The sequence below is a fragment of the Lycium ferocissimum genome, chromosome 6 (assembly GCF_029784015.1).
Source record: "Lycium ferocissimum isolate CSIRO_LF1 chromosome 6, AGI_CSIRO_Lferr_CH_V1, whole genome shotgun sequence".
Classification (NCBI taxonomy): domain Eukaryota; kingdom Viridiplantae; phylum Streptophyta; class Magnoliopsida; order Solanales; family Solanaceae; genus Lycium; species Lycium ferocissimum.
Window position 1 is genome coordinate 8,678,171 of NC_081347.1, and position 11,185 is coordinate 8,689,355.

General features: G+C 34.1%; 2 protein-coding genes across 2 annotated transcripts; one reads left to right on the forward strand and one right to left on the reverse strand.

Moving 5' to 3' along the window:
- Positions 1–1,403: 1,403 nt before the first annotated feature.
- LOC132061074 (uncharacterized) lies at positions 1,404–2,395 on the reverse strand. Its single transcript, XM_059453950.1, has 3 exons — positions 2,040–2,395; positions 1,511–1,981; positions 1,404–1,416 (listed from the first exon to the last, which is right to left on the reverse strand). Exons 1-3 carry the CDS (start codon positions 2,393–2,395, stop codon positions 1,404–1,406), a joined length of 840 nt encoding a protein of 279 aa, XP_059309933.1.
- Positions 2,396–5,723: 3,328 nt separating this feature from the next.
- On the forward strand, positions 5,724–8,428 carry LOC132059216 (ferredoxin, root R-B2-like). The gene is made up of 2 exons (XM_059451767.1): positions 5,724–5,935; positions 7,787–8,428. The coding sequence occupies exon 2, from the start codon at positions 7,794–7,796 to the stop codon at positions 8,244–8,246; it is 453 nt and encodes a 150-aa protein (XP_059307750.1). The 5' UTR covers positions 5,724–5,935; positions 7,787–7,793; the 3' UTR covers positions 8,247–8,428.
- Positions 8,429–11,185: the final 2,757 nt, after the last annotated feature.

The following is an 11,185-nucleotide window of genomic DNA, read 5'->3' on the forward strand; positions in this document are numbered from 1 at the left end:
TAGTAATATTGCAAAATCTTTGACAAGAGGAACACTACAAAACGGATATGAAGTTATAGATAAATCTTTGTAATATGATTCGTGTTACAAATAGAAGGAAGCAAGACGATTTTGAAGGTTGATTTAAAGTGGCGGGTTCTTGTATTTTTTGTATCTATGGAGCTTGGATAAATGGATTTGCTTATAGAAGAAAAGTCCCTGGCGGTGATGGAACCATTTGTTTAGGAAAGTATGACCGAATGTTGTTTATGTACATGTGCTTTGGATACGAAGAAAATCACATATCCTAGTGGCATTTGTGTAGTAAATTCGGAGTGTGATGCCTGGTATCGATTACTTTTTGAACAATTGCTTGAGATGAGTCCCCCAACACCTAATGAGTTGTGCATAATTTACGATGAAAACGTCCATCTATAAAGAAAGCGGTTTCAAAGATTTATACACGAAGCTCGTTATGAAGCTTACATGAGCACCTTTGTGAAAGCATCCATAAAACTTTCTTGTGGAGATTGGATACCATTTTTATGATGCGAGCTGAAAGCATATCGGAGGGACGAGTTTAATGATGATTTTCAACAAATCAAAGATTTGGATATGACCGTCGCCAAATATCTTGAGGATGTTGGTTTTCATAGATGGAGTAGAGCACACTTCCCTGACAACATGTACGTTATAAACAACCAGTGGTTGCTTGAACAAATTATATTTGCTTACACTAAACAACAGGAAGTTGTTCAAGCGTTTCCTGATTGTTTACAGTGCAGATTCTAAGTTAATATGTATGTATTCTTGATGTTCTAGGTATGATGTAATAACTACCAACATTGCTGAGTCAATTAACCCAATGTTCTTGGCAGAAAGAGAACTCCCGATTACTGCTCTATTCAGTTCTATAAATAGGAGGTTTGCTCAAAAGTTTCACGAGAGGTGTATGGTGTTAGCCAACACATCAACCCTATGTTTCCCTTATGTTGAAAGAAAAATAAGAGAAAATGTGACGATCGGCAATACACTATTGTTATCGCTGCAATAGCATGTGGACAAGGTATTTTGTCCAAGTCAAACTCTCTAAAAGAACATGTTCTATTGTTTAGATCAACCATAGCCACTACACCGTGACCAATAATGCTAAAAGTGTGGAAGCTTATTTGATGGGCCAGTAGTGTATTGCCGATCGTCACATTTTCTCTTATTTTTCTTTCAACAGAAGGGACACGTATGGTTGATGTGTTGGCCAACACCATATGTCTCTCTAGAAACTTTTGAGCAAACCTCCTATTTATAGAATTGAATAGAGCAGTAATCGGGAATTCTCTTTTCGCCATGAACATTGAGTTAATTAACTCAGCAATGTTGGTGGTCATTACATCATACCGAGAACATCAAGAATATATACATATTAACTAAGAATCTGCACTGCAAACAATCAGGAAATGCTTGAACAACTTCCTGTTATTTAGTGTAAGCAAATATAATTTGTTTAAGCAACCACTGGTTGTTTATAACGTACCTGTTGGCAGGGAAGTGTGCTTTACTCAATCTATGAAAACCAACATCCTCAAGATATTTGGCGACGGTCATATCCAAATCTTTGATTTGTTGAAAATCATCATTAAACTCGTCCCTCCGATATGCTTTCGCTGCATCATAAAAATGGTGCATCCAATCTCCACAGTGAAAGTTTTTGCTGATGCTTTCACCAAGGTGCCTCATGTAAGCTTCATAATGAGCTTCAGTATAAATATTTGAAACTGCTTTCTTTATAGATGGATGTTTATCAGAAATTATGCACAACTCATTAGTGTTGGGGATGATCTCGAGCAATTGTTCAAAAAAGTATTGATACGACGCATCACACTCCGAATTTACTACATAAAATGCCACGGGGAATATGTGATGTTCTGTATCCAGTGCCACAGTAGACAACAACACTCCGTCATACTTTCCAAACAAATGGGTTCCATCAACAGCTAGGACTTTTCTTTTATAAGCAAATCGTTTATCCAAGCTCCATAGGATACAAAAAAAAATACAAGAACCTGCCACGAGAATCAACCTTCAAAACTGTCTTGCTTCCTTCATTTGTAACATGAATCATATGACGGTACTTATCTATAACTTCATATCCGTGTTCTGGTGTTCCTCTTGTCAAAGATTTTGCAATATTACTACCCACCAGACACTTCCAGTAACTAATCTTGCATCGTAATTCTACACGAATTGTTTCCTTAATTTCTCTTGTAGATAGACTGTTCCACTCGATAAACTTATTTTCAGTGTGTTTAGCAACGACTTCAGCGGTTGCGTGTCGATGATGGCTTGTAAGATGTTGTACTCCACATGTGTGCATATGGTATGTGGTAATACGAAACCTATCGGTACCCTCAAACTTCATAGCTCGCAGTCGCCACTTGCAATTCTTATCTACATATTTGACATTGTAGATTTTTTTTTGTGTTCTTTACATGCTCAAAACTAAAATTATTCTTCACGGCAGAAGGTTCAACAGGATTTTTAATTCTTGCTTCTTCTTGAAAATTAGACCCGAGAAAAATCCTGTGTCATCTTCATGAGTGTGGCTACATTGCGTTGAGCCCTCAACCCCCTGTGTATTGCTCAGATTAATAGGAGAATCTGTATCTTCTTCTGCCCCTTCTACCCCTGCGATATTGTAATCAAATTCTGGAAACTCTAAAGTAGCTTCTACCCCCGCTGTATTGTAATCAAATCCAGAAAAACTTCCAGCTTCTTTTTGCCCTACTACATTGCTAGCAAGTCCAGGGAACATTCCAACTGCTTCTCTAGATGCTAGAACTTCTATCGGCCCAATTTCAACCACATTTACCCTTAGAATGGGCCAATGACGACCATCTTTGTCAACATCAGCTAAATAAGTGAACAAATCATCATCATCTTTTATTTCAGAAAAATGTGCATTTTCCGTTGCAACAATCTTTTGAGCATGTAAGTGATTGAAAGATCCTTCGGCGCACAACATAACTTACACCTAGTAATGACGATACCAACAAACTCATCATCCGTAACATCCCTCCTCACTAGTATCGGTACTGTAAGACCAACCTTCGACTTCCAACTATAACGCTCTTCGGCCTCTATCCATTCACCATGTAGATCACATCTAATAGTATTTTGTCCCTTATTAATTGTCACAACACCTGCGGATATTACAAAGATACATATTAGAATTTGTGACAATATTATAGTCCGTACGGTTTTTATACCTAGAGAATTTATATGTAGGTTCGTAGTGTAAACAACATGTGATTGTTTAAACAAAGTCTGGTTGTTTACATGGAGCCTGCATGTGTAGTGCAAACTCTTAGTATAAATACCATGCGGTTGTTTAAACTACATATGAATGTTAAATACATTACGATGTGCAGTTTAGTGTAAATACTACATGGATAGTTTAAAATATATATGATGTTTATGTAAATAACATGTGCAATGCAGGTCCTTTGTGTAAACACCATGCAGTTGTTTAAACAAAATGCAGTTGTTTATAAACAACTACACGTTGTTTTTTAACAATCCAGAATAGCATAATGTTTAATTTAGAAAACGATGAAGAACGTTAAATTATTATCTTAAATCACTGAGATGAACTGTTTATCCCCTTTGAAGCAAATGCCCAATCAATGTATTAACAAATTACTATCAAGAACAGAGAAGTAACACAAATTCAAAAATCTTTGGTTTAGTGATGAAGAAGAAGGCAAATGCAGATTTCATTTTTGTTCAATGAAGATAAATCTAACCCTAGTTTGAAGAGAGCAAGGCGTTTGGAAGACTGGAATGTGCTGAGATTGAAAAAGAAGAAGAAGATCTGGAAGAACATAAAGATGAATGTGGGGCTGGTTCTTTCATTGTCTACGCTGGAATGACCTGAATAATTGGGATTTTTTGTTGCCCTTTTGGCCAAAAAACCCTTTTATATGTTGGGCTTTTTTGTAAATAGAAAAACTTTGGGGTGTATAAAAATATTTTTTTGTAAATGTGCATAACCCCGTTAATACCTAATTATAATAGAGTCCCTTTTACCCATTTTTTAAAACTTGTGTCCTAAATCCTTAAATAAATAACTCAGAGGTCTCTTTTAATTCCATCCCCCATGTATTTGTGCTATTAGTCAAGTTATTTTCATTAAACCACGTGTAAGGGGTTGTTCCTTCCTTAACTAGAAGTCTCGGATTCGAGCCTTGGGTATGAAAAAATTCTTGATAGAGAGTGCTTTCCTCGAATGAGTCCTACGCGACGCGAATCCGAACTTAGTTAGGCTCCCGGATATTGAGTTCCGAGTGAGAAAAAAGATAAGTTATTTCCTTAAAAAGATATACTGTAGAAAATTCTTGATTCTTTGATGTATACAATGTATCTGGAAACTACATCCTTCCACAACATCTCCTGTCTTTGTCTGCATACAATGTATCTGTACGGTTTGACTCAGGAAGGTAGCTATCAACTTGGCTGCTACTTAATTGGCTTTTTTTACCTCTTATCACAATTTTTTATAGTATATAGTTTTACGTCCCCTGTACAAAAAATGATTTCTGCTTCATTTCACCAGTAATATTTTCTTCATCAGGACCATCACAAAGAGAACAACAAAATAAAAAATACTTAATTTTAAGTGTTTATATTTCAGAAGTCATATAAAAGTACTACTAGAAATTTCTATGCTTTTATAATAAAAACATAAAGTTAGAATAACTGAATTAATACGAGTATTTAGTTAGCAAGTAATTGTTTAGTTTATGGACAGTGACACAGCTATATGTCATGAATTGCCACAAAATTATAGTATTGCTTAAAGAGTTTTAAGGGGTGATTTAATTGTTGGTTAGAGTTATGTAGGTGTGGATTAGCTATATATGGATTAATTAAGTAGAATTTAGTTATTATATGATTATATCTTCTATCTCCATATAACAAGCACCGTATTTAGTGTGCTAGAGTTTATATAAAGCATATTGGTTCTAATAAGCATATTGGTTCTAATACATGAATAGTTCCCTTTCTAACCAACAATCAAATGACCCCTATAAGTGCTTAAGTTATAGTATATGGTTAGGCTAAAAAAGAATTATGCACCATTATGTCAAGCACCGTATTTGGTGTGCTAGAGTTTATATAAAGCAACTAATAAACTATTGGTTCTAATAAGCATATTGGTTCTAATACATGAATAATTCCCTTTCTAACCAACAATCAAATGACCCCTATAAGTGCTTAAGTTATAGTATATGGTTAGGCTAAAAAAGAATTATGCACCATTATGTCATTCGAATGGCGGATGTTCATTAATAATTAACCGAGGGTGTTCGGAGTGAACACGGCAAAAAATTAAAGTGTATATATAGGGTAAATTTTACGTATTTATGTGCATATATTAACTTTCGAATACCTCATTCTTGAAAAAATTATAGTGTATATTTAGCTTTCTTTTTTTTCCGAACACCCGGATAAAATCCGGATACTTCCGATGTCATTCCAAGTATATTTCAAGAAGATCTCCTAAAAATCTGATATGGCGTTAAAAAATAAGATAGATTACTGAAAATAACATGTAAATATATGATCTAATAATTTAAAAATTCTTTGCACTTAAGGTGTATATAACTTCAATTTCTTTTTTTGGTAAAGAATCTTGATTCGTCACTGATTACATTAATGCATATACAACCTAAATATGTCCTTAAAGAGGGTCGAAAGGACAAGGAAGTATAGTGAAGGGCACGTACCCTTATTTCCTTTTCCCCTCTGCTTCTTTGCTCTCTTCAACAGTCGGTAAAGCTTTCAGAATTTTCTATATAAAGCACTACCATGAGAAATATCTGGGGCACAGCATATAGCTATTTATTTGGTCAGTTATTAAGTTCTGTCATCTTTTTGCAAGCTCAGATCTTCTACTTCAGTAAGTTACCTTCTTTAATTGTTACTGTTTGTGAAATCATCATATGTTTTCTTGATTACTGGATGTAGAGTTATTTATTTATCAAGAGAAATGATTATATTGTTGACTGAATCAAGTTATAGCAAGTTGTTTGATGACCGGTAATAGATTGATCTTCAAGTCCCGTGTCAGTTTAAAGAATGTTACACTATCAGTAAAAATATTTACCTATGATAATAGGTTATCTAGTTTATTTTCCAGATTGTCAAAGTGGGCTTATTGTACACAGTTGCCTGCTATTTTAGGTAATTTAACCTGGTTGTGTAAAAAATTTACTATCAATGCACAGAAGTTAATTTCTGAATTTAACTTATATACACTAACAATTAAAGAATGTTTATCCTAGCAGTGTACTTTTACTTATTACAACATGTTATTTAGTGCACTTTATATTATAGACAAGTACCTATTATTGCAGGCAGCCTTAACTTGATTGTGTGTGAAAACGCTACATTATCGGTGCGAAGCAATTAAACTCATTTTGGAATTGGATAATTTACTTTTATTTGGTGAGATGATAACATGAGTTGAGCTTAAATGGAAAAGTAAGGATTCATATAGCGGACCAACTTGTTTGGGACTAAAGCTTAGTTGTTGTTGATGATTGGAAGTAGAATAGTTATTCAAGTGAAATTGATCAGATTCCTACTAGCAAAGTTTGTTCCTCTGGACATGTATCTTTTGTGATTGTTCTTCCTTGTGTTGCCTTGTGTTTCTTTGTTGTCCTCTTGTTCTTTGCTTGTTAATTGTCATAGTGAAACACAGAAATGTTTGTGGTGAATTTTGGCATTTGTGGTCATTAGAGAAATTTAACAAAACTTTTGGCTTCTGTGAAGTGTGAATTGATAAGTTAAGAGCCAGAGGGCACCTTTGCACGAGTAGTTCTAACTTCTAAGTAGCAGCATGAGTTCTATGGTGAGTTTGGAACTTATGTTGCTCAAACTCTTCAAAAATGTCGACGGCGTGTTGGATCCTCCTAAAGTAGTGCATTTTTGGAGGATCCGACACAGGTTTGGCAGCATTTTTGGAGAGCTCAAGTAACATAGTCTGAAACAAATGTATCACTGTCTGGTCATGTTATAATAAATTTGTAGGTTTTGATAAAATCAAGAGTCCAAAACAATATGGCAAAATGGAATTTCATATATGCGCGTGTCATCTTGACTCTGTGAGTATGGATGAGAGTAGAGCTAATCTAGTTGTACATATTGATCTAAGTACTTCTAAAGAACACATAAGTTGGATTCATTTATATCTTTCCAATGAACAACTTGATGGGATGAATTTTCCATTCTGAAGACTAAAACTCCTGATTTGAAATTTGTGAATCCTAGAATTAGAATAAGACTCATCATAGGAATAATTTCTTGCTTTCAATAAACTGAAGACAATAGACTAGTTTCTCTCTATGCACTTTAACTATATGATACTGATACACTATCTGTTATGTTGAGTGTGCAATTGACAGGTCTCTAATAGGATTTTTTCAACAGCTAACCATTTGAGGCGATGTAGAAATCAGTTGTTAGTTGGGTACTGTATCCGTGAAATAGCTTGGATGCTAATGACATTGAAAATTCTGCGACGATGACTACTAATATACGCATAATCAGTAGTGTAATACTGGAAATTAACTGTCAGCTTCATGGTTTCCCTTTTGTTAATCGGACATTTTCCATTAGGAGGAGTTCAGTTTACACTTTTTTTGCTTCTATATTAAACATGCTGCTTCTTATTTGCTTGAAAGATCTTTCATCTGTTCAAGGTTCTTAGCGCGAGTCAGCTTAATTGATCTGTTATGTGTGCCTCCAGGTATAATATGTCGAGTATAAGCGTTCCTTCGTCTTCCTTGCTCAAGGTTACACCATCAATAAGATCCTCCACCTTTACTAAACCTCGATGCTCGTTAGGTTCTGTAAAGAGTATTTCCAAAGCATTTGGCTTAAAGTCCTCATCCTCGTTCAAAGTCAGTGCAATGGCAGCATACAAGGTGAAGCTGATAGGGCCTGATGGTGACGAGAATGAATTTGAAGTGTCCGATGATCAATACATCCTCGATGCAGCAGAGGAAGCGGGAATGGAGCTGCCTTACTCTTGCAGGGCCGGCTCTTGCTGTACTTGTGCAGGACAGTTGGTTTCGGGTTCAGTAGACCAATCTGAAGGTGCATTCCTCGACGATGATCAGATGGAGAAGGGTTATTTGCTGACATGTATTTCGTACCCAAAATCTGACTGTGTTATATACACGCACAAGGAAGAAGAAGTTCATTGAATTTTGTTGATGTGTTCATTCTGTTTTTAAGGCAACTCAAGAGTATTAGAGAGCCTTTTTCCAGGAAAGGAGAATAGGAAAATAAGAAAACCATTAAGAAACAGGGTTATTCTGCATCCAGTCATCCAGATAGTTATGTTTGTGTCTGGTTTGTGGCATAACTTATGTCTCCATTTTGATCACTGTTGAATTAAGATTCTTGAAAATTTGTCATTTAAATTCAAAATTTATCCTGTAGGCACTTAAACTTTATTGAATTAAATTCATAAACTAATTTTGGACAATATGCATAATATATTTGTTCAAATTAATAGTGTGGCTAATTATAAGTACTGTATTAATTATTTAAAAAGTTTAATTTCATTGGGCTTGTCTATTCGATTGGGCTTCAAGTAATGGACCCATTTTATTATGGAATTTTTACTTATCATAGCTACTCCTAAGATTTAATTATGGATAGTAACTATCTTTTTTAATATTTAAGTTTAGTAGCTATATTATTCAAAATTTACATTTTATAGCTACCCCACCTTTTTAAATTAAATTCTTTTGTCTCATAATCCCTAAGTTTTTGTCGTTTTTAGCTTCATGCCCATCAAGTGTATTTTGCTGTATACAAATGCTTTCACACTTATTATTTTCTGGGACACAGCGTATATAGCCGTTTTTTTATTCAACAGCCATTTTGTATTTCGTTGTATTTCGAAAACGCAAACGTGATCAGGCTCAACAATGATTTTGTATTTCGTTGTATTTCGAAAATGCGAACATGACCAGACTCAACAGCGATTTTGTATTTCGTTGTATTTTTCTCTGTATTTTGAAAACGCGAAAATGATCGTACTAACAATATGATTTTGTATTTCGTTGTATTTCAAAACGCGAAATGATCGTAAATACAAAAAAAGCAAGCACGAATTGTAATTTTGCAACTTGTAGCTATAAATTATTAGAACCTATTAAAAGGTAGCTATTTGTGTAAGTTTTACTTTTATTAAGGGCAATTCGCACTAATGGTAACCTATTAAAAGGTAGCTATTTGTGTAAGTTTTACTTTTATTAAGGGCAATTCGCACTAATGTCCTTATTTTGGGGTGGTCTTTAATTTTTGCCCATCAAAATGAAAGTATTTAATTTTTGTCCTGCGCCTAAAATCTTAGGTTGCCTTGTGTTCGAACCTCTTGGTCTTTGCTTGAAAATTTTTTAAAAAAAATTCTCAACGCAGGTTGCTATACATCGGGTATACTTTTGCTGCAAATTATGATAAGTTGAGGGCAGTTTGCACAAGAATTATGCCTTAAGAGAGTTTAATGAGTGCAAATTTTGCTTCAAAGCAAACTCTACCTTAAGGTAGCATTTTTGGAATTTCGCCGACACTTAAGGCAGAATTTTATCTTCAAAGTTGCCTTAAATGTATCTCGCCTTGCGATTTTTTTTTTTTTTTATTGAGCTGATGTTCAAATCCAGAACCTCAGGGTATTAGGCGAATGACAAAACTTAAAGACCACCAATTTGAGGGACAAAAATTAAAGACCACCCCAAAAAAAGGACAATCCTCGCAAACAAATGTTTTATTAAGCCTAAAGGTTCATTGGATGAATATCATCTTATCTCGAGACACAAATCTCTACTACGTGGCAAGTGACATTACATGCCATTATGCCATATATTAGATGACGTGACACGCCTAGTCAAATTAAAGGTCAAAGAGATCGCGTGTGGAAGCGACATATATCAATTAATTAAATATGGTTTTGTCACAACTTCAATTTGATTTGTTGATGATTCAAGTCAACCAATCAAATTAAAGGAAAATAGTTTGTCCTCATCATAACTCTTCGCTTCCACAAGTATTAATAGAGGTTCACATAAGTTATAACCCCGAAAAGGAACCCGAATTCATAACAAGAAGTAAGAGCGAGTTCGTGGATTAAAAGCCACTAATTTTGCTACAAGTAGGGATGTACATGAACCGGATTGATTTGGGTTTCTCAATACACCAAATCAAACCAATTGTGTCGGGTTTTTAAATCTATAAACCAAAAAAAAAAAAGACGGGTTTTTTCAACTTCGGGTTATCTTGATTTTTTCTGGGTTTTTTTTGGAAAAGACTTTGTACAAAATATATAACTTTTACTTCAAATATTTCTTTAGTTCTAGTAAAATATAACTGTATATTAAAGTGTATCTTCAGAAAATAACATAAAATGTGAGATGACTGATGAACTTGTAATAAAATATTCAACAAAAAAGATAATGAAATTGCATAAATAAATATTGCCAATTAATAAACCATAGTGAAAATGATCATAATCTAGAAATACTAACTCGTGCTGAAATATGTACGGCTAATAAGTATTAATTAAGTGACAAAGAAAAAAATAAAATAAGTTATGTATTTTCACTATCTAAACCAATCAAAACTGAAGAATAGATATCCAACATTATTGTCATTGCTAGTGTTAGAATTAAATTTCTTTATGGGTTATAAAACTTATTGGATCATTCAAAATTCTAAGTCTAAGCTTGAAATAATATGTTAAAAGACCGAAAACTATGAAAAGTTTTAAGAAATATTTATAAATTACATTAATAATAAATATTTTTAAAAAGTTAATACATGTAACGTTGGGTTGGTTTGGTTCGGTTTGACTTTTTTCGCATTAAAACCAAACCAAACCAATTTTGGTTGGTTTTTTTTTTTTTTTTTTTTAATATCAAATCAAGTCAAACCAAACTACTAGTCGGGTTTTTTTTCTCGGTTTGACTCGAATTATCGGTTTGGTGCAATTTGTCGGTTTTATCTGTACACCCCTAGCTAGAAGCTACAAATACTCAAGCACTCAAAAAATCAAGTTCGAGTTCAAAATCAAACATCCAAGTGCGAGCTCAAGAACGAAGAACAAATCAAGATTCAAAGAGTGCAGTTTTAAGTCATC